Source organism: Hyaloscypha bicolor (assembly GCF_002865645.1).
Source record: "Hyaloscypha bicolor E unplaced genomic scaffold K444scaffold_60, whole genome shotgun sequence".
NCBI lineage: Eukaryota > Fungi > Ascomycota > Leotiomycetes > Helotiales > Hyaloscyphaceae > Hyaloscypha > Hyaloscypha bicolor.
The window spans coordinates 607,753-633,455 of record NW_020194562.1 but is presented as its reverse complement, the minus strand read 5'-3'; the positions used below and the strand labels follow the sequence as shown (position 1 = coordinate 633,455).

General features: G+C 19.3%; 1 protein-coding gene across 1 annotated transcript; it reads left to right on the top strand.

Moving 5' to 3' along the window:
* Positions 1–24,386: 24,386 nt before the first annotated feature.
* On the top strand, positions 24,387–24,746 carry K444DRAFT_528366 (uncharacterized protein; the record flags this gene model as incomplete). The annotated part of the gene is made up of 2 exons (XM_024874718.1): positions 24,387–24,553; positions 24,587–24,746. Coding segments are annotated over 2 exons (327 nt in total), but the record flags the coding sequence as incomplete, so codon positions are not given.
* Between the last annotated feature and the right edge of the window lie 957 nt (positions 24,747–25,703).

The window sequence follows — 25,703 nt, the reverse complement described above, 5'->3', positions numbered from 1 at the left end:
ATATATAACTTCTTTTTATAAAACTACCTTTTTACTAACTATCTCTCGAAATTCTTCTAACTCTTATTTAAATACTTTCTAACTATATTATTCTCCTAGTTAATACTAGTTAATACGAACTTCAGGAGTTCTCTTTTCTTTATCTTACTTATATAAGCTTCTATTTCAAAATCAAATAATAGTAAAGCTTCTATAAAGAAACCTCGAAATAAATAGAACTTTTCTAGTTCAGATATATTATAAGGTATTATATAAGTAATAGAAGATAGTTAAGCTATAGCTATAGTAATAATAAAGGAAGATATAGGTAATATAGCTACGGATCTGAAAGTATTCTTTAGAAACAAACTTACTAACCTTAAGAATTATATAAAGAAATAAGAATAGTATATCTTTATATACGAATTTATTAAGGAATCTTAATTCCGTATTCTATTTCAAGAATATTTCTATTATTAAAAGTAAAGTATTTCCGCTTCTATATAATCTATTCTTTTTTCTAAGTTTCTTCTTTTAAGTTATTTCGAATTATAGGCTGCTCTCTAGAATAAACTAGAATAAATAGAAGAATATAATAAATTGTATTAGTATTTCTTCTATAAATATTCTTATATTAGTTCCGAACCTATCTCAAATATACTAGCTTTTATAATAAAGATTACTAGTAATATTAAACTATTTAATAATAGTATTAAATTCTTATATTTTTACTAGAAAATATCTATAATAAATTATTTATAAATCTATATAAACTACTATTTTATAAGTTATATATAAATAGCTTTAATTTAGTTAATTACTATTAGTAAAGCCTATATTTACCTATTCTCATATTATTAATTAGAACTACCGGATTAATATAAATTAGTAAAAGAGATATTAATTATTCTAGATAAATACTTTACTACTAAATATAAAACAAAAGATTACCGGAAGTAATTCTATAAGTTAGAAATAAATAAGGGCAAAGATTAATATAATAAGCCTATTAGTCTTAATAAAATATTTCTATAGTTCTCTAAATACTTTAAGAGCTTTATTATCCAAAAACAAGTTAATAGTAATAACTAGTTTTATTAAATATAAAATAAGATTATTCTAGATTTTTAAAACTAGGCTATAGTAATTAAGTTTATTTGGAAATATTAATTCTATATTATAAATAATACTCTTATAGCTATAAATATAGAGAATTATTATAACTAGAAATATTAATCTTATTTTATTTATTAGAATATTACTTCTAATAGAAATAATAAAATACTAGTATCTAACTCAAATACTATTACTAAATCGGGTCGAAAATAGTTCCGGTTCTATACTTCTTTGGCTTTAGGCCAGGCGCCTATAATTAAGCCTATTATTAAGTTTTTTATTTCTATTATTTCTTTATTAAAGCCTATTCTTAGTATTAAAAACAATATTTACTTCTTATATAAATAACTAGACTATTAGAAAAAGAACTATTCTAACCTCTCTATTATTAAAATAATAATCTATAAGTTCGAGATTTTTATAAATAATATAGACAAATAAAATAATTAAATAAATAATTTTAAAAATGCTCTAAAAGAGAGAAATAAGGAAACTTAGGCCGAGATTTCTTTCTAGACTTATATATATATAATTTATTAGGTTTAGACTTATCTAAGTTTATAAATAAATAATAGTTCTTAGTTTCTTTATTTCTTAGTATAAATAAATACGGAATTAACTTATATTTTTTTAGTAAATACTAGAATAAATAGTTTTCTTTTTATTAATTATTCTTTTACTAAATAATTCTCTAAATTATTAGATACTTTTATCTAAAATCTCTCTTATACTATACTAATAAGAGGATTTAATAATAAGACTCAAACTTCTATAAACTAGTTTATTTAATTATATCTAATTATTAATAATTATTAAATCTGGAACTTTTTCTTTATTATTCTTAACCTCGAATATTAAAATATTATTATTAGAATTAAGTAAATAAGATATTTTAAGGTATTTCTTAATCCTAAATATAATTCTCTTATATAGCTATCTAATATTTTTTTGAATTCTAGTCTAGTTAAAGAAATTAAACTCTTTTATTACTTTTCCCGAATATTTAAATTTCTTAATTATTAGACTAATACTAATTAATAAAACTATAAAATAGAAATTAAAATAAAATAATATAAAAAAAGCTAATATAAAATAATACCTATATCTATATTATAGGCTATAATTACAGATTCGAAACTCTAATATAAGCCTAAATTATCTTATTCTATTATAATAAATAAGCTTTTATAAATATCTGAAATATATCCGAAATATATCCGAATTAGTTCTAACTAATAAAAACTTCTATTATTAATATTTACTAGATTTTAGTAAATGCCTTATATTTTAATATAAAAAGAACTAGAATAAAGTTCTTATTATAGTTATTATAATATATAGTTCTAGTAGGAATTAGATTAGAGCTAGAGAGGCATCTGGTATCTAAATAAGGCATCTATAGTTACTTGATTATTATATATAACCCCGAGCTTAACCTAGTATATAGGCCTATATATAGCTTGTAATTATTTAGATCCGAGGCTTCTTTGAAATCCTCTTCTCTCTTTAGCTTTAAATTATTAAAATAGAAATAGTCTAATAATGCCTTCTAGGCTCTAGATCTTATATTCGTAATATAAATCAAAGCTTATTTACTTCTTAATTCTTTAGAGAATTTAAATAATATCTATTTAATTAGTTTTTAATAAATATAAATATAATATACTATAACTATTCCTATACTAGTTAACTAATATTAAAATAAAAGAAAGCCCTAGAATAACTAGATAAGAAAGCCCTAGACTAGCTAGGTAAGCAAATAGGCTAGTAATCTTACTATTAAATAAAGATTTATAAGAAAATAAATCCGGGAATAACTAGGTAAGTTAGAAGAAACTATAATATAAAATATTACTAGTATATTACTAGAAGGTAAACTAGAGCCTTTTATTAAGTTTCCTAAAAAGTCCGAATATTCTATTAATACTTATAATAAGAGAGATATTTTCTTTTAGAGAACTAAAAAAGAAGAGAAATCTGCCTTATTAAAAGTAGATTTCCAAGAATTACTCCGGAGTCCAAAAGCTTTATATAAGGAAATTATTAAGCTAATTCTAAAAATATATAATATTCTTACTTATAGCAAGAATTATTATAATTAGCTAAGAGAAATTAAATAAGTCCTATAAAAGAATAAAGCTATTATTAAGAAGCTTATTATATAATCTATAAAAATAATTAGTTTTTCTATTCTAGAAAATAAATATTTAATTAAACTTTCTAACTTTCTTATCTTTAAAAATATAACTAAAAATAGTATTACTTTTAATAATTAGGTAGTTTAGATTAAGAATAAGCTCTATAATAACTTTAATATTTACTAGATAAAGAATCTCAAGATTATTTATATTTCCGGCTATATAAATAGCTATATTTTTATACTAATCTCTTCTTACCTAAATTAGGATAATTAATATATATATAAAACTATTAGAGAATTATATATTTACCTAGAGAAGCTATATAGTAACTTAAATAAGAAGTATAATATTTAGTAAGCCTTTAAGGAACTATTTATAAAAAAGAACTAGATTTTTCAGGAATTCTATATTCTATTTCTAAGATATATAATAGACAAAAATATTAATTTATAAGACCTTAAAAATAACCTAAATAATAAGCTTATCTAAAAGCTCTAAAAGCCGATAGCTATATACTATAATAACCCGGCTATCTATATTATAAAGTTTATATAATACTATATTATAAATAACTAATAGATTTAAGCTTATTATAAAAAGAAAAACTAGATATCTAAAAAAGCTAATAAAGATATAAATAATCCAGGCTTAGGAGATGTCTCTTATATAAAGCCTGCTTTTAAGATCCTAATAATAGATAAGTCTATTATCCCGAAGCCCGGATTTTTAGATCTCAAGTATTATAATTATAATAGATTTAATTATATATCTAGGAATTATCTAGAACCTAAAATAAAATATATAAAGCAAGTTTTAGTAGCTAAGCTAGTAGTACTTATTATAAGTAAGCTATTTAAGAATATAAAATAGGGAAATAAGAACTTCTAAAAGAAGTCTTTTTTTTAAAGCTATATTATATAAATATAATAAAAGTTAATTTGAGCTAATTACTAGAAAATAAAGTATTTATATTTCCTTATATAGTTAGTAATAATAGATTAGGTATTAAGATTTCTTCTTTTATTAATACTGGAATAAATAGATATACTTTTATTAATTTCAAGTTTATAAGAATAATTAAATAATTTCTAGATATTAAATCTATTTAATTAATATTATTCTATAATATAAGAGAGTTTAATAATAAATAAGCTATATTTATTATTTATTATATTAAGCTTATACTCTTAATTAATAAACAAAAGGTTCTAGTATCTATACTAGTTATAGGGCTAGGTAAATATAATATAATTTTAGAATAATAGTAATTTATTAATACTAGTATTCTAATTAATTATAAGAATAGAAGATTAATCTAATTAGATAATTAGCCTAAAAAGAAAAATTAGAATAAGATTCTAATTATTATATATAAGAACTTAAAACCTGAGAAAAGTAATTAGTACTAAGAAAATATAAATAAAAGAAATAAAGCTATAGCTATAAATAAGTTCTAGAAACCTTAGCTTATAAAAAGAAAACTCTCTTATTCTTTTCCTAAGCCAGACTCAGAAAGTTATATATAATAAAAGAATTAAGTTTAATATTATAGAGAAATATAAGTAGCCTTAAGAAATATAGAAGTTTCTTTTAAATCAGAAATAGAAATATTAAAATTATATTATTTAAAGAAAAGCTATAAAATCTAATTAAGGCCTATAGTTAATATTATAGATATCTTACTAGCTACTTTCTAGATAAATCTATAAAAGAAAGAGAACTTTTTCTTTATAATATTATTTTTCGAAATTAATAAAAAGCTAGAATTATAATAAGAGAATAAGTTTATTTCAAGTAAGTAATAGCCAGAAAAGACAGAGCTATAATAGCTAGTAAGAGTTATACTAGAGAAGTTTAAGAATTTTATAGATATTTTCTTAAAGAAAGTATTAAATATTTTATTCTTATATTAATTATATAACTATAAGATTTAAATTAATAATTCTAAAGGCCTAGAGAACCTAGAATATTTCCTGTTCTATTAATAGTTAATTTATAAACTATAAAAGATTAAGTATTTCCTTAAAAAGAATTTCTAATAAAGTTTTATTAAGCCAAACTAGTTCTCTTTTATATTTCTAATTCTTTTTATAAAGAAGGCTAATAGAACTCTCTAATTCTATATTAATTATTATAAACTAAATAACTTAATATAAAAGAACTATTATTCTCTTTCTTTTATTTATAAGACTTTTATATAACTAGCTTAAGCTAAGGTCTATATAAAGCTAGATATTTAGCAAGTATTCTATTAGATTTAAATAGACCCAGAATTAGAAGAACTTATAATATTTTATATAAGATATAGGACCTATAAATATAAGGTTCTTTAGAAAGGCCTAACTAATAGTTCTATTATATATTAGAGATATATAAATAATATCTTCTTTAATTACTTTAATATCTTTTATATAGCTTATTTAAATAATATTCTAATTTACTTAAATAATTCCCTAAAATATAAAAACTATATATAAAAGGTCTTTTAGTAATTATAGGATACTAGCCTCTAAATAAATATTAAGAAATTAGAGTTTAAGGTTATTTATATAAAGTATTTAGGCTTTATTATCTTTACTAAAGATATTAAAATAGATCTAAATAAGATAATAATTATTAAAAACTAGTAATTACTAAAAATAGTTAAAGAAATATAAGGCTTTCTGGGTTTTTATAACTTTTATTAGTATTTTATTATAGAATATAGCTATATAATAAAGTCCCTAATAGCTCTAATATATAAAAGAGTTCTATTTAAATAAATAGATTAATATTAAAAAGGTTTTATTAAGCTAAAATAAGCTATATTCTCGGTATTAATTTTATATTACTATAATTCGAATCTCTTTATTATAATTAAGATAAATATATTAAATAAAGTTATAGCCGGTATTCTTTTATAATAAGACCCCTAGATAGAACTCTAGTATCCGGTAGTATTCTTTTCTAAAACTATATAATTAGTAGAGCTAAACTATAATATTTATAATAAAGAAATACTTATTATTATTCTTTCTTTAATTAAATAGTAAGTAAAACTAGAAGGCCTATAAGAGGCACTTTTTATAATTTATTTAGATTACCGAGCCCTCGAGTATTTTATAACTATAAAGAAGCTTTTAGTAAAATAAGCTTATTAGATAAAGTATTTTTTCTATTACTATTTCAAGCTTATATATTAGATAGGTAAGTTAAATAAATAAACAGATATCCTAAATAAGAAATATAAGAATATAATTATCTAGAATAAGATAATAATAGCTTACTAAACCCAAATTCTCCTCTTATAATAAAAGATTAATAATAATATTATACGGGATCTTTAGTTAGTTCTAATTAAGGCTTTTATAAGCCCGGCTTAGAAAGAAATCTAGTATAATAATATCTAGCTAATAAATAAGTTATTAAATAAGAATTAAGAGTTATTAGAACTAGAAGAACTATAGGATAAGGCAAGAAACGAAAAGAAAAACATTTAAATACTATAAAATAGCCTTTTTTTATAATATAATAAACTATTTATATCTAATAATATAATAATACCCGAGATATTCTTATATATTACTTTTATTTAGGAGATATATATATAGCCTCTAATAGAATATCTAGAATAAGCCAAGCTTTAATAGCTTTTTTAGGCCTGTTATTACTAGCTAGACTAAGATATAAATATTAATTAGTATAAGAATAATTATTATATTTATTAATAATTCTATATTTCTAGAAATAAGAAACTAGAACTCTTATATTTATTATTAGTTTCTGACTATTTCTAGTAGTATATATTAATAGATTTCAAGAAATATCTAGAAAATAGAAATAAATATAATATAGTAATAATTTTTATTAATTATCTAGATAAGTATCCTATTATAATTTCTATTTAAGATATAGTAATAATTAAAGAATTAGTATTTTTATTTCTTATTTATATAGTTTATTAAGTTAGTATTCCAGAAACTATAGTATTTAATTAAGGCCTCTAGTTTATATTAGATTTCTAGAATAAGTTCTATAAATATATTAGTATAAAGCTTAAATTATTAATTACTAACTATTCCTAAACTAATAACTAGATAAAGATTATTAACTAGTATTTTAACTAATAGCTATATTCCTATATAAATTACTACTAGAATAATTAGAATAAATAAGTAATAATAATTAACTACTAGTAGATAGCTCTAGTCTATAAAATTATAGGCCAATTCCCGTTTTATATAGAAAAGAACTATAAACTATAGATATTATTTAATTAGGAAATTCAAATATAATCGGGTACTTTAAATAAAGAGCTAAATAAATAGAAGATAAAGGCTCTAGTAATATAGCTTTATAAATTATAGTAAAAAATATAAGAGAATATAATATAAATATAAAAATATTATATTATTTAAGCTAATAAGTATTACTAACTAGTAGACTTTAAAATAAGAAATAAGATATAAATTATTACTAAATACTAGAAGAATAATTATCTGAGCTATAAGCTAGCTTATTAAATAGAAGAGCTATATAAAATCCTGGAATAAGTAAAATATTTCTTTAGGTTTAAGCTTTTGGAATTAATAAGAATATATCTAGTATTTTATATAGAGAAACTATATAAAGATCTAGGTAACTTCCTTTCCGGATAAATAAATCCGGAGCCTCTATTATTAGAACTATAAGATAAGGAAATAGAATATAAAATTTAAGAGGTATTAGTAGTAAAGCTATTTTATAGAAAACTAAAGTACTGAATCTAGTAGAAAGAATAGGACCCAGATCTAAAATAGTATCTTGCTTTCTTATTAAATAATAATATTCTAGCTCTTTAGAGCTTCTATAATAAGAACCCCAAATAGCTAAAATTATTATAAAATCTTTTTTATTAGTTAGATTATACTAAGAGTAATATATTACTAGAACTATATAATACAGACGGAAATTCTTTAAAATTATATATAAAAGACCCTGGCCTTTAATATATGACTTATAACTTGGAAATTTAAATAGAGACTTTTAAAGCTCGGGAATGAACTTATTTTAAGAAAAGAGGTAATATTACAGTTATTATAATATATAGTACTAGTAGGGGTTAGACTAGAACTAGAAAGATATCTGGTATCTAAATAAGGCATCTATAGTTACCTAATTATTATATGTAACTCCGAGCTTAAACTAGTATATAGGCCTATATATAGCTTATAATTATTTAGATCCGAGGCTTTTTTAAGATTCTTTTCTTTTTTTAGCTTTGAATTATTGAAATAGAAATAGCCTAATAATACTTTTTAGGCTCTAGATCTTATATTTATAATAATTCTTTTAAATAAATATTTATAAACTAAACTAGCTAATTAATAAAAGCTATAAGAATAATAAAAAGAAAAATACAAAAATAGAACTATTACTAAATAGGCTATTATTTATTAAATATTAGAAATTCCGTAATATATTATAAGATATATAATAATAGGGTAATATATAAGTAATTAAGATAAGTAAGCTATAGAATAATACTTATAAGTATAATTAATTCCAAGAATTAATTCTAATAAAAGACTAATTAATATCTTTTTCTAAAGCTAGAAGCATTTCCCTATATATTCTCTAGTATTTAGTTAAATATATAAAGCCCCTTTATTTAATTAGGAAATATAAGCCGATATAATCTATATAATTCTAATTATAAACTTTACCTAAAATAAGAAACTAGATCTATAATATCTAATATTTATCTATATACTATTATATATATCTATTATATTAATTTCTCTTTTAGGCTCTTATTTTTAAAAGGCCTGAGAAAACTATAAATAGCTTTATAAATAATTTCCTAAAACTTTTCCGGCTACTAGTTCTTTCTAAAAACTTCCTATAATTATTCTATTATTATATTAGATAATAGAATTAAGGATATAGTTTACTAACCCTGCCTAGTTAACTTATAAATTACCTCTAGTAATTTTCCCTTATAAAAACAGTATAAATATAGTATATACTATTAAATATAAAGTTTTTCCGGTTTTCTAATTAGTTTATAAATCCCAACTTAGCTTCTATTTATAAATAAATTATTATTCTATAGATCTAAGAGTTTAGAAAAGTTAATCTAATCTTCTAGTTTATTTATAAATTCCTTTTTTAGAATTTTCTGGATATTCCTAATATAGAACTAGTTTTGAGTTTATAATTACTATTTGGAAAAAAGATATTATAAAAAGGCCTCTCTTTTCCTATTAACTAATCTTCCCTTTTCTTAATTATAATACTATATCTAGCTCTTTCTTATTTCTTATCTTTTTTCTTTAAGCTTTCTTTAAATCTTCTTTAAACTTTTTTAAGCTCTTTTAAGCTTCTTTAAGCTTTATTTAAGTTCTCTTTTAATTCTCTTTTCTATTTCTTTATTTATTAAGATAAATACTTCTCTTAGTACTTATTAGCCTATTATTACCTATTTGGCTAATATTTCTATATTCTTAATTTACTTTTATTATTTTTAATATTTTAAGAATATTACTAAGTTTTCTAATCTTACTTATATTAAGAGTAATAATTACTTAGTATATAATTACTACTATTCTAAAAATAAGAAATATAATCCTATAAATTATAAATTTCTTTTTTTATTCTTTATTTTAATATTATTTAAGGTTCCTTAAATATATATAGTATAGTTAAACCGCCTTCTTTAAGCTATTAATATATATAAATATCTTTTCTAATCTTTATTTAAAAGAGAAAAAGTAATTATTATCTTTTTTCTATACTAAATTATATATATTTCTTATATTAAAGCTATTATTCGAGGCTAATAGATTTTTCTAATAATTTAAGAAATAGGTTAAGTAATTCTTACTAACTTAATATAAGTATAAAGTACTTTTAATAGTATAGTTAATATTCTTTAGTATTAAGTAAGCTTATTTCTTTCTTATTTCTTACTAATAACTAATAGCTTTATAAGCTAATTTACTATCTGTTTTTTAAAAGAATCCTAATAAGAATAATAATAAGGATAATAAAAAATAGTTATAAGAATAGAATATTTATAGAATATAGAAATTAGAGTTTTTAGAGTCCTTAATAATTTTTATATAGCTTTTCCAAAAATAAATATATAATTTTTAATAGTTTTTTAATAAAAGTATTTATCTTTTATATTTCTATTTAGCTAATAGTATTATAATATTACTTTTTTCCAAGTATTCTTATAATTTTTAAGCTATATTCTCCAGATTATTTAGTAATTTCTATATATTATTTACTAGTAAATAGCTCTTTTAATAAACGAGATATTTCTTTTCTTTTCTATCTTTTTTATAAGCTATAATAAATTCTATCTCGAATTCCTTTTTATTTTTAATCTCGACCGGTTCTAGTTCTATTATAGTACTAGCTTGCGGGTATTATAGTTCTAAGAAAGAAATATAGAAAATATTATAGATCTAATATAATAGTAATAATTCTAAATAGTATATCTATTTATATATTTTTATAACTTCTAGAACTTTAAAGGAATTAAGATATTTATCTACTAGCTTTATACTAGATTATAGCTATTAAATATTCTTTATATAAAATATAACTTTATTATATATATTAAATTCCTTATTAATATACTTTTTATTATAGTATTTTTTCTATATATTTATTACTTTTTACTATTACTTTTCTATTATCTTTCTTTCTATTTAAATTCTCTATATTCTTTTCTATACTATTAGTATTTCTTTTTCTGGAATATTATTCTTAATATATAGTTTAATATTAGAATAGAATTTATATAATATATAGAATAAAGAAATTTCTATTATTAAATATATATAATTATTATATATAAATTCTATAAAAATAAGCTTTACTATCTAGTTATCTTATTAGTAACTAGTATAATACTTTAAGTACTATTCTAGAATTTGATTTAGATTCTCTATTTATTTATTAGTTTATAGGTAAAATATTATATTTAGCTATTATTAAACCTTTAAATAGAAATATAAACTTAACTAGAATTTATTTATAAAAATAGATTTTTTATTAAAGGTTATACTAATAAATATACTAAAGTCTTTAATAATATAATATATAAATAGTTTTACTAATTCAGGAATCGAGATCTCTTTAATAATTAGAATATATTATATTATTTTTATATATCTATTAATAATAATAAATATAGAATTATATATTTTATTATAAAATCTAGAAAAAAGCAGTCCTATAATAAAGTCTATAGTAATTTCTTATTATAGCTTAAAAAAGAAGGAAAATAAACTAAATATACTATATAATAGATATCTTTTTATTTTAGTTTATTAATATATAGGACAAGTTCTAATATAGTCTTTTATATTATTTTTTATATTTTACTAGAAGTACTTTTTCTAGAGAATCTCTAGTATTTTACTAGTATTAAAATACCTATTTATAGGATTATTATAATTAGCTTATAATAATTTTTCTTTAAAAGCTAGCTTATTTAGTATATAAATAGTATTCTAATATCTTAATAACCCAGATATATTAAGTTTCTAAGTCTTAATAGCTCTAGTAAAAGTTTCTTTTAAGAACTATTTATATTATTAGTATTATATTAATAGATCGAGCCTTTAGTACTATAATAGTAGTTTAAATAATATCTTTCTATTTTTCTTATATACTATTTTGGATCCAGTTATTTATATAGCTAGAATCTATAATATATATTATTTATAACTAGCTATACTAGTAATAGGCTCAAGTAATAGTATTTCTATTATTATTTTATTACTAAAATAGATTTCCTTTTTGGAATTTCTTAGTATTTTACTAATTAAGAAATACCTATCTCCTCTTTTCTAGGCTTTAAATTATAATATTATAGAAATAGTATAATATCTTATTATTACTATTTATAGGGCTCTTTATTCTATATTCTATAGCTTATTATAAAATATAGGTAATAAAGTATTTTTATTTATTCCTATTATAAAATCTGGTCTTTTTAATAGCCTATTAGTAAGGTTACTATATTTCGGCTAGTATTTTAAAATAAAGTCGAAAATAGCTAGCTTTTTTTACTTATTTTATCTATTAACTATTTAGTTTTCTCTTAGTTATAAAGTATTTTAAGTTATTATAATCTATTTTAATAATAATAGTATACCAGATATATACTAGATAATATTACTAAATATAGAATACTAGAATAATAGCTAAAAGTTCTAAATTATATATTTTATATCTGCTTTTAATTATAGTTATCTTTTTTAAATAGAAGATAATAAAGTACTATCTGGCTTTTATTCCTTTACTAAAGAGCTAGGAAATTATATTTATAATTATAAATCCTGAAATATCTGTTTTTATATAGATTTTTAAAGCCGGATTAAAATAATAAAGAATTAGTACTATTATAAATATAATTTATAGTTCTTTAAAAGCCTTATCTATTTTATCTATCTAGCTAAAATAGTATTATAGGTTTCTACTAGTTTTTAATAAATTAGTTAATTCTTTTACTATTCTAGAATATTTATAAATAAACCTCTAATAGAAATTAATAAAACCCAGAAATACTTGGACTTTTTAAATATTATTCTTTAGGGCCGGCTATTCTCTAATAGCTATAATCCGGCTGGCTTCTATTTCTATACTATCTAGGCTAATTATAAATCCCAGAAACTTTATTTTTTCTATATTAAATTCGTATTTTATTAAGTTTATAAAAAGCTAGTATTATTATAACTACTTAAATATATATTAGACTACTATTATATACTATTCTAGGTTCTTTAAATAAATTAAAATATTATCTAGATAAACTATATAAATAATATTTATAAGGCCTATTAGTATATAATTAATATATATCTGGAATATTACTAGAATATTAGAGAATCTAAAGAATATAATATAGTATTTAAAATATCTATAATATATTTGAAATACTATTTTCTATTTATTACTCTTCTATATTATAACTAATAATAAGTATTCTTTAAGTCTAGTTTTATATATATCCTTATTTTATAAAACCTATTTATTATCTTACTAATAAGTAGTAATAGTATTTGGTTTTTAATAGTAATTCTATTTAGACTCTAGTAATTAATATATAAATATAGGCCGCTTTCTTTTTTTAGAATAAATATAATTAGGATACTAGCTAAACTAGTAGAATAACGGATCTATTTCTTTTCCAAGCTAGTATTAAGATATTTCCGAAAAACTTTAAGTTCTTTTTCTAATAAAGTATATATAGGACTATATAGTAATTAGAATTCTGGTTTCAGATCTATATAATATTCTATTATATAGTAGTCGGATAATATATCTATAGCCTTTATAGAAAATATTTGAAAAAGATTCTAATATTTCTTAGAAAATATAACTATTTTATTTATAGTAATAGTAATAATTCTTTAGTTATCTATTATAAAATAGGCGATTAATAGAAAAATATATATTTTATATTTTATTATTTTAGTAAATTTTCTAGTATTTAGAACTTTAATCTTTTATAGTCAAATCTGGTATTTCTATATTATTTTCCTAAAAGAAATTAGAGAATTAACCTAATAAAGCTATAGGAATCCAAGTATTATATTAATATAGTTTAGATCGAAATTATATAATATAAAATATATATTAGTCTTTTTTTTATTCTCTAGTATATCTTTAATAATAATCCCAAAAATATAATCTCTATATAAATAAATTCTTCTTTTTTCTAGTAATAATAAGAAAGTTGCCTTTAATATTAATAGAATACCTATATCTAAAACTAATCTTCTTTTTATATAATTAGCCTCTATACCCGAATTAACTAATATTCTAATTTTTTATTTATTTTTTCTTATTTTAATAGTAATCTTAATTACTATTTTTATTATAGGGGCTTTGCTTTCTATAATATAAACGAGTATAATTACTATAGGGTATATCTATTTCCCGGCTTTTTTAGTTCTGGGTACTTATATAACTTATAGCCAGACTTATTATAGTTATAATAAGTCGGTTTCTCCCGATTTAAATAAATAGTAATATAGTAATTCTTCTTCTAGTAAATAAAGCAAATTATATCCGGTTTTATAAATTCTAATATAGGTACTATATTAGATCTTATTATTATATCTTTATTATTCCGGTTTTATAAACCTTATAACAGGAATATATTTCTCTTCCGTTTTTTTTTATTATCTCCTTTCTCTTTTTTCTTATTTTTTTCCTTTTATTATCTCGTTAGATTATTATTATATTCCCGTTAAGCTAATAAATTTAAATTATTCTTAATTTTTACGGCTATAAAAATAAGCTTCTTTCTTTTTTATAAAATATTTCCTTAATAATTAATCTTGTTTCGAATCTCCTATTTTAAGCTATTAAATAAATCGTTCCGTTCTTATAGTAAACTCGTATATCCTAAGTTATCTAATAAACTATTTAAGTAAAATATAAAGCTTTAAATATTCTAGTCTGATTATTATTTAGTATTCTTGAATTTAGTAAAAGTATTATTATTATAGTTTTCTAGATCCAAGATAGAATTCTTTATAAATTTAATAAAGGTTTCCTAATCTATAATATTAATATTTATTAATTGCTTTCTATACTTTCAGATATCTCTAGCTATATTCTTAAAATAGGAAATATAATATATAACTTTTACTATATTAGTAGCCTAGATAATTTTATTATTTTTATATTACTTTAACTCTATTTAGTAGAAGAAGTCCTGGGCTTTTTTAATATTCTTTCTCTAGTAAATAGGCAGTTTTCGGGTTTTTGGAATTCTCTAAACTAAAAGTACTACTAGAAGTATAATAGGTTCTATACCGGATATTCGAATATTCTTAAAATAATAGATCTAAGCTTCTAGTTCTTTTAGATTCTTTCTCTATTATATTTCTGCTTCTAACTCAGTAATATAATAGTAAGCTATTACTAATTTCTCTATTATTATTATTCTACTAGCTAGTTCTAGGGATATCTGAATTCCATTTCCTTTTCCTAATTAGGTAGTATAAAGAGTACTTAACTAGGTACTTCTCTAGGTATCCGGCTAGATTATTCTAGTAATAGTAGAAGTACTTCTTCTAGTTAATACTCTAGCTATTAATAGTTTTATTTATTAATAGCTTAACTACCTTATAATAAACTACTTTCCAAAGATTAAATTAATTAGAATATAAGATATATAATAGTAGGGTAATATATAAGTAGTTAAAGTAAATAAGCTATAGAGTAATATTTATAAATATAACTAATTCCAAGAATTAATTCTAATAAAAGACTAATTAATACCCCTTTCCAAAGCTAGGAATATCTCTCTATATATTCCCTAGTACTTAGCCAAGTATATAAAGCCCTTTTATTTAACTAGGAAATGCAAACTAATATAATTTATATAATTCTAATTATAAGCTTTATCCAAAATAGGAAACTAGATCTATAATATCTAATATCTATCTATATACTATTATATATATCTATTATATATATTTAGTAAAATTAAATTAGATTAATTACTTTTCTATTATTTATATAATTATAAGATTTAGTTTAAAGAACTCTTATTTAATTATTTCTCGCTTCTATATTAGTAATTAATTATAAAGTTCTAGACTATAAAATAATATCTAATTAATAATTTAAATAAAGGTTTTATTATTAATAGTTCTAGTTTCTTTATATTTCTAGTTCTATTTATTAAAAAAGTAAATAGAAGCCTATATTTCTATATTAATTATTAAAAGTTTAATTTCTTAATTTATAATAATTTATATCTAATTTCCAGAATTAATAAATTATTTAGTTATATATTAAAAGATAAAGTACTTACTAAGCTTAATATTTACTAGGCTTTTAATTATATCTAAATAGACTTTAATTCAGAAAAATATATAACTTTCTAAATAAGATATAAAATATATAAATATAAGGTTTTATTTTTTAAATTCTATAATAGCCTAGTAACTTTTTAATAATATATAAATAATATTTTAATTAATTATTTAGATAAGTTCTATATTATATATTTGAATAATATTCTAATCTATTTTAAAGATTCTTTAAAATATATAAAATAGATATATAAAGTTCTAACTCGCTTTATAAAGCCGGCCTATAAGCTAATATTAAGAAAAGCGAGTTTAATATTACTAGAATAAAATATCTAGACTATATTCTTATTACTAAAAGCTTTAAAATTAATCCGAAAAAAATAAAACCATTTCGGAACTAGATTAGATCTAATATAATAATAGGTATTAAATTATATTTAGGATTTTATAGCTTTTACTATTAGTTTATATATAATTTTGGCTTTATTATAAAGCTTTTTATAGCTATTACTTGCCTTTCTAAATCCTTTATATAAATAAACAAGTATTATAAAAAAGAAACTATAATAAAACAAAAATTTATATAAAATATATTAGAATATAAAACGTAATTTAATAATAAAATAATAAAATTTAAAAGTATAAATAGTAAAGTATAAATAGTATATAGTATATAAAGGCTTAATTAATTAAATATTTAGAAGAGATTATTTTCTAGAATTATAGAAAAACTAGCTTTTTTATATAATTCCTGCAAGTTATATATAAAAGGCTATAGCTTTTATTATATAACTAAAACCTTAAAACTACTAAAATAATATAATTTTTAAAGAGTATAGTTTACTATATTATATTCGTTCTTTTATTTATTTATATTTATTTTCTAAATATTAAAACTAATAGAAAAATCCTATTTAGAATTCGAAATAATAAAATAATTAGAATTCTCTTCTATTAACTAATTTAATTTCTTCTTAATATATCTAAAATAAGATTTATTACTTGTAAATAGTTTTATTTTATATTTCTGAACTTATTTAAAAGTAATTCGAACTCGCTTAGCTATATTCTTATATTAAATCCGATATAATTCTTTATATTAATTAGTATTTATATTTAATTATTATTTAATTTCCGCCTTTATTACTAGATATTAAAAAGGTTTATTATAATGAATTATATTATAAATTATACTAATATATTTTAAATAAATAGTTCTTTTAAATTTCGTATTATTTATAGTATTTTTAAATTAATCTTTAATAAAAGAAGAAAGCTCTAGATAAAAGGCTTTAATATTCTTATAAGAAACTTTATTTTCATATATTTTATTTTTAATAATAATTAGACTTATTAGAATTATAGTAAAAGGCCTATTAAGTAATAAATTATTATTAAGCTATCTTTTAATTTCTATATTATTCGAGAATTATTACTTATTTATAATTTCAAACTTATAAATTATTTAGCTAAAAGCATTTATTTATCTAGTTAAATAGACTATATTTAAAATCTTTTTTTCTATTATCTTTAATAAATACTTGCTTATTTTCTTTATTATTTCCGGTTTAAAATTATTAGAAATAGAAAAATAATTAATATTTTTAAAGAATTTTTTACTAAAAATAATAGCTTTCTTATAATTTATAAGAATAATATAGCTAATATTCCGATATTTTTTATTAAAATAGAATTTACTATTTAAAGCTTTAGTAATAATTAGATCTTTAGTATTACTTTTATATTAATTATAATTAATATTTCTAGAAATATAATATCTAGCTAGCTAAAAATAAATAACTAGATAAATAGAATACTTATTTAATATTTTATAAAATCCGAGCTATATTAATAGATTTACTATTAAAAGTTAAAAGACTAAAATAAAATAATTATTATCTAGATCTCTATATTTTATTATATTGTCTTTTTAGAATTAGAATTATAATATTTCTATTTCCTATATTAAAAGTTTTTAAATATTAAGCTTTTTAATTTATTTTAGATAATCTTTTTTATAAATATAACTATTTATATCTAGATTAGTAATATTAGATTTAGAAATAAGAACTATAATATTAAATTAGAATTATAGATTTAAGTAAAATTAATTAGAAATATAATACTTATATTTATATTTCTTAATTTCCTAATTATTTTAAAAAGAAATCCTATATTTCTTTATTTATTCAAGTAATAGAAATATATTTCTTGTTTTTAGTAACTTTATAGATCTTAGTAACTAGTTTTAGAATCTTTTCAATAATATAAATATTTCTTATATTAATAGAAAAAGTATTAATAAGCTATTAAATATGTGTTTTATAAAAAGCTTTAAAGAATCTATTAGTAATTCTATAATATTCTTATTTATAAATAAGTCTCAAAATACTATTATATATTTCTTTAAAAATATATTTATTCTATTAAGTAAATATTAATTTCTATTTAGCTAGTATCTTATAAATATATTTATTAGCTTTAATTTCTCCGGATTTAATATTCTTAGTTTTTTACTTCTTAATTCTAGATATAAATACAAGAGTTTTTCTAGATAGTATTTTTTCTTTTAAAATAAAGAGTTTCTTTTTACTTACTTCTTTTATATTTTCCTCTATTTTATTAGCCTTATATTTAGACTAATATTCGGATTTTTACTATTTATTAGAAGTTTTAAACTTAGTTTATTTTTTATTCTTACTAGGTTTTTCTTATCTAGTTATACTAATTCTACTAATTTTACTAATAGAATTATTATTAGATTATATTAAATCGGCTCTATTTTTATTAGCTAGATCTAATTAAATTAAAGCTAAAATTATAATAAGAGCCTATTTTGTAGACTTATTTCGAAAAGCAAAAAAAGATTTATTATTATAAACTTCCTTAATTAGAATTCCGGAAGCTTTAAAGATATATTATCTAGCTTTAAGAATATTAGCTAATAATAGCTTAAAATCTAATTCTTTAGGTTTCGAAATAGCTTTAATATATATTAGTATAGCTATTTCTTTAGAAGTTATATATATAGTTACGAGATATAGGATACGGGATATAGGTAATAGAATATAGGTAATAGAATATAAGTAATAGAATATGGGATATAGGATATAGTTATTTAATCTTATATTCTATTAGTAACTCGATTAATAGACTAGACCTCTTTAGGCTTAGTAGATTTAGAAATTATATATTAATACTATAATACTGCAATTCTTACTTCTAAAATAATAACTTTATTAACTATATATAAATAGTATTCTATAACTATATAATAGTACTATATATTACTAGTAAACTAATACTAATTAGTTAGTATTTATAGATTAGAGACAGAATAGTTATATTAAAAGAGGTATCCGATAGCCCTTAGTAATATTAATCTAGTTATATTAAAGGAGGGAATTACCTAATAATTCTATAAAAAAGCATCTAATAGCCTAAAAAAGAAGACTTTAGTTCTTACTAATTAATAAATAGTTAGTTATTTAATTATCTATTTATTTAATTTCTACTATTCTTTAAAAACCAACTTCTTTTAACCCTAAAATTACCTTTTTGGAAACTATCTTTTCTATTTATATAATACTTATATCTATAGAACTTTCTTTCCGGAATATATATTCTATATATATCTTTAAAGCTCTTTAACTACTACTTCGATTTTACTATTAAATCGAGTTCTTTAAGCTTTAGACTCTTCTAGAATTATAATATTTCACTTTCTAAATTTCTTATTATAAATGAAATATTTAAAAGCAAAATATTTATTTTAATATCTATAATACTTCTAAATATCTAAAGTATCTAGTATCTCAATCAGGTATCTAATATCTTAATCAGGTATCTAATATCTTAACCAGGTATCTAAACTAGATATCTAGTATCTTAATTAGGTATCTAAACTAGATATCTAATATCTAAACCAGATATCTGGATATCTTTACTACCAAACCTATTATAAACTACCTTATCCTTAAATTCCTCTTATTATAAATTATATATATATACCGGAAAGGGCTTAGCCCTAAGGATTCGAGATAGTAAACTTTTAGAATAGATATAAGTAAATAAAGAAATAGAAGAATAGTATTAACCTGGCTAGCTCTAATTATAAGGAAATCCTAGATTATCTTAATACTAGATTATTCTAGTATAAGGTAAAGAAGTTAACTAATAAGGACCTCTGGGAATTATTTAAAAAGAATATTAGTAATTTTAATCTCGAGATATTTAATTAACTAGATTAATATATACTATATTAATTATAAGCTACTTTATAATATAGTAATATTTATATTAAATATAACTATAATTACTTTACTATTATATAGTTCTTAGTTAATATTATTTAGAAAGAAGAATAATATATCTAAACTACTAATAATATTATTATTATTAGATAAAACCTTAAAGCAGGTTCTATTATCTTATTATATATATCTCTAAATAATAGTATTATAAGAAATTAATATACTAAACTAATTATTACTTATATTTCTTTATTATTTATTATCTCTTTATTATCTATAATTGCTTTTACTAATACCGGACTATAAAAAGCCAAAACTAATAATCTCCTATTACTTCTATTATTTCTAAATAGCCCTTTAGCTAGCTCTTTTACTATAAAGCTAATTAGAGAAATAATAAAGATATATATTGAAATATAGAAATATAATAGAACTAATAATAGTTTTAACTAAAAACTTATTATCTTTCTTAATATTTACTAATATATAGAGCTTTTATAAAAGATATTAGTAAGAGCTTTTCCGATTATATTAAAGGAACTAATATAAGATTACTTTTATAATAACTAGCTCTCTTAATATATATATAAAAAGGCCTATATAAATATTTATAGCTTTTTTAAAAGCCCTAGTTTCTAATATTAAAACTTAGATAAGTAAAATACTACTATAATAGTAACTATAATAGTTTAATACCCTAAAAAGATAATATTTGAACTTATCTAGTTACTAATTAATAACTTATATAAATTATAATATAGATTAGTACCTGTTTTATAAAATACCAAATTCCTATATAATAAGATTATTATCTCTTATTAAAATATACTAGTATATTAATATATAGTTTCGGATTCTTTTCCTAATTTCGGCTAATTTATTAATAAACTTCAATTATTTATTACTATCTATAAAAAGAAATAATAGATTAATACCGAAATCCTCTTTACTAATTAATAATACTATTCTCAAAACCTTCTAAACTATTACCTGTCCGGAAATTATTAATATAGACCTAGCTATAACTTCGAAACCCGTAATAACTATTCTAAATCCTGTAATTATAATAATTATGCTTCGAAATTATATTTTATATATAAGAAATCCGAATATTATTTATAGAAATATATATTAGAGAAATAAGAGACTAAAAAGACTCGATTTAAAAATAGAAATATTTACTAATTTAGATCCCGAAATACCTGTAATTTTAATAAATACTTTAATAGTACTTATATATAGTATATTACCGAATTGAAAAAAGAAAAGAATAATAAGAATAATAAAAATAAACTAGTAAATAATACTTTTAAAGTCTTACTAGTAGAAACGAATAAAAGAGAGAAATATTATTCTAATTTCTATTTTATTTCTATTAAAAGCTTTCTAGCTACTTCTATAGCCCTTATTCCTATAATTCCTATAACTAATATTCTTATAGATAATTTTACTTTTCTTTCTTTTATATACTAAATAATAGGCAAAAACCATATTTTAGAATTTACTAAATAAATAAAAAATACCTAAATATTTATAATTAATAGTATATTAAGATATAATACTTATTATTTTTATAAAATTATAATTAATACTAGAGCTTCTAGATTCTTAATTACTAGTTCTAACTAATTTCAAGCTTTATAGTAAACTAATAGTAATATCTAATTTAATAAAACTACTAAAGGTCAAGTTAATATCTAGTTTAGTATCGGATTTATATCTTCTATTAGATCTATAATAGTAAAAATACTAATTAGATAAGTATAATTCTATATTATATCTATAAAGACTCTATTTCTATTTAGCTTGGCTAATATAAATAAGCTAGAAATCTATTTTAATAATCTTACTAATTATTTTATTATTTCTAATAAATACTTTATATTTATAATATAATATTTTAGATATTCTTTTCTGTTTTAGAATATTATTTTATAAAGCTTTATTTCCGAATTCTTTATTTATAACTCTTGCTTTTTTATAGAAATTGAATTATAATATTTATATTATTATTTTATTTATTTATTTATTAGTAAGCTCCGAAATATATTAGAATAAACAAGCTATAATATTAATATAGAAGCCTTTAAATACCTTATAAAATACTATAAATAATACCAGAAATTCGAATAATTACCGGAATAATTTAAGTTTAACCTAAAAGATAATATTAGCTTTAACTATTCTATTATTATTAATATTTTCTATATTTCTAATAAGTCTATATTCTATATTATAATAAAGATACTAGATATTAAGCCGGCTAATAGCTTTAAAATATTAGTATATTATATATTTGGAATATTCTAAAATAGTATTAGATTAATACCTATTTAGATCTTTCTAATTAGATTATAATAAATACCGGAAAGTAGTTTACTAATAAGGAGTTTATTTAGCTTATAAATACTATAGGAACTAAAGTTAAAATCGTTCCTATAGAAGCTTATAATTCTATTAGAATTATAGAATACTATTATAGCCCGATTTAATATATTTACCTTATTATTATAGCCGAAATTAATAGAATTAATAAGGATACTATATTTTAAATAGCTTTTAAAGCCATTAATAATTCTACTAGATCTAATAGTATTATTCTAATTCTTTTAGTTTATAATACTTTACCCTAAATAATCGAATATAATATTTTATTACTAATTATATTATAGTAATTAGTAGTACTTAAAAAAGTAATAGTAGAAATTCAGAAGCTTTAAACTAAATACTAGATTATAAATACTTTAAATACCCGAAATAGTCTTAGTACTACTAATATTTATAAACTTTCTTTAAATTCGGATATTCTTATATAATATAAAGAGAATACCGGTTAATCTAATAACTAAAATAGGCTATATAAGCTAGTAGCCGTTAATAGAGAGAACTATATACTAGTTCTATTATATAGTAATACTATTTTCTATTTAATTTCTATAAAGCCCTTTTATATAAGAGATATTAAGGTTATTACTAATAGCCCCGAACCTAAACCTATTCCCGAATTCTATAATATAACTAAAGGTAATATAGATATAATTTCTCTTACTATTTCTACTATTTTATTAAAATATAATAGAGGATACTTTTATAAAAACCCGGATATTATAGTATTTTTATAAGATAATAACCTATATAAAAACTCCTATTAAGTTAAAGTTATAGGCCTTTTAGAAAAGAATATATTTAAGGTTATTTCCAGATTTCAGATACTAAATAAGATATATATTTTTAACTCCCGGTTTATTAATAAAATCAAGAATAAGAATATAAAGAAAGAGTTTAAGAAGTCGAGACTAGTTATCTAGGCTTATAATAATAGTAAGAAATATATAGTATTAATATAATTATTTATTATTTAATATATTAACTAGAGAATTATCCTTAGTATTACTATTATAATAATAGATACTATAAAGCTATATTTATATAATATCTCATAAGCTTATATCTAATTAATAATCTTATTTAATTATAATTTTTATATTAATTTATTTTATAAGCTTACTAGAGAGCTAAATCTAAATAATAATTCAGTTCTAAAAGTTATAAAACTACTATATAGTATATTAGAAGCTAGAAACTACTAGTTTAAAACTTACTATTTCTATTATATTAATAAGCTTTCTATAAAATAATTAACTTATAATCCTTATTTCTTTTATAATAAGTAATTCTTCGGAATTATTAGCCTTTAAACTAATAATTTTATAAAGATAGAATAATTAAAGTTCTATAAAGCTAAGTTTTTAGCTAAGGAATATAAATACCTTATTATTAATTATAATCTCAAGTTTAATAGAGGTATTATTTATATAAATACTATTAGAATTACTCTTATATAGAAATACTAATATAAAAACCTCCGAACCGTTTCTATAAAGAATACTACTATTATAAATAGTAGAAGTATTATTTATTAAGATCTCTCTATTAAGAACTAATATATTATCTAATATACTAGAGAAGTATATATTATATTAGTCTATTAACTAGAAGTTTTATATAACCTATTAATTATTATTTAAGCTATTAAATTCTCGGAAACTAATATAAAGATACTTAATAAATATATTTAATAATAAATTGAAAATACTACTAAAGAACTGAGATTTATAAAACTAGTAAAAAAGTTCTTATATTTAATTATTTTTATAAACGTTTTATTTATAAATAATAAAGATTTCTTTTCCCAAATCGGATATATTCTAGTTCTAGTAAATAGAACTAAATATACTAATATTATTTACTAGTTTTTTACTAAATACAAGAAAGTTATTTGAAGTATTCTAGTTTCGGAATTCTATAGTATAGCTTATAGCTTTAATATAGGTACTTTAGTTAAATTTATAATTAATAGAATACTAGAAATAGAACTGCTACTAGTAGTCTATATAGATTCGAAGTTGTTATATAAATGCCTTATTAAATTAGGAACTATTTAAGAAAAGTATCTAATAATTAATATAATATATTTTTACTAGATATATAAATAATAAGAAATTATAAAAGTTAAATAGATTAAAGGAAAATTAAATCCTATTAATTTTATAACGAAATTAAAACTAATAAATACTTTTAAATATCTAATTAATATAAATATTATATAATTAGATATAGAAGAATAAATCAAATATAAATAAAATAGAAAATAAATATATAGAATAGAAAAATATTATAGAAAGAGAAGTTATATATAAAAGGCTATAGCCTTTAGTATATAACTAAAACCTCAGAAATAATATAGATATATAAAGTATTTGAGAAATCTAATACTAGACTAGATTAGGGAATTTATATATAATTAGAAAGAGATACTATTTTTTTATATTTTTAGAAAGTTTCTAGTATTAGTATAGCTATTTTTTTTAGAAGTTATATATATAGTTACGGGATTATAAGATATATAATAGTAGAGTAATATATAAGTAGTTAAGGTAAGTAAGCTATGAAATAATACTTATAAGTATAACTAATTCCAAAAGTTAATTCTAATAAAAGACTAATTAATACCCCTTTCTAAAGCTAGAAGTATTTCCCTATATATTTCCTAGTACTTAGCCAAGTATATAAAGCCCTTTACTTAATTAGGAAATACGAACTAATATAATCTATATAATTCCAATTATAAGCTTTATCTAAAATAGGGAACTAGATCTATAATATCTAATACCTGTCTATATACTATTATATATACCTATTATATTAATCTCTTCTCTAGGCCCTTATTTTTAAAAGGCCTGAGAAAACTATAAATAGCTTTATAAATAACTCCCTGAAACTTTCCCGGCTACTAGTTTTCCCTAAAGACTTTCTATAATTACCCTATTATTATACTAGGTAATAGAATTAAGGATATAGTTTACTAACCCTATCTAGTTAACTTATAAATTGCCTCTAGT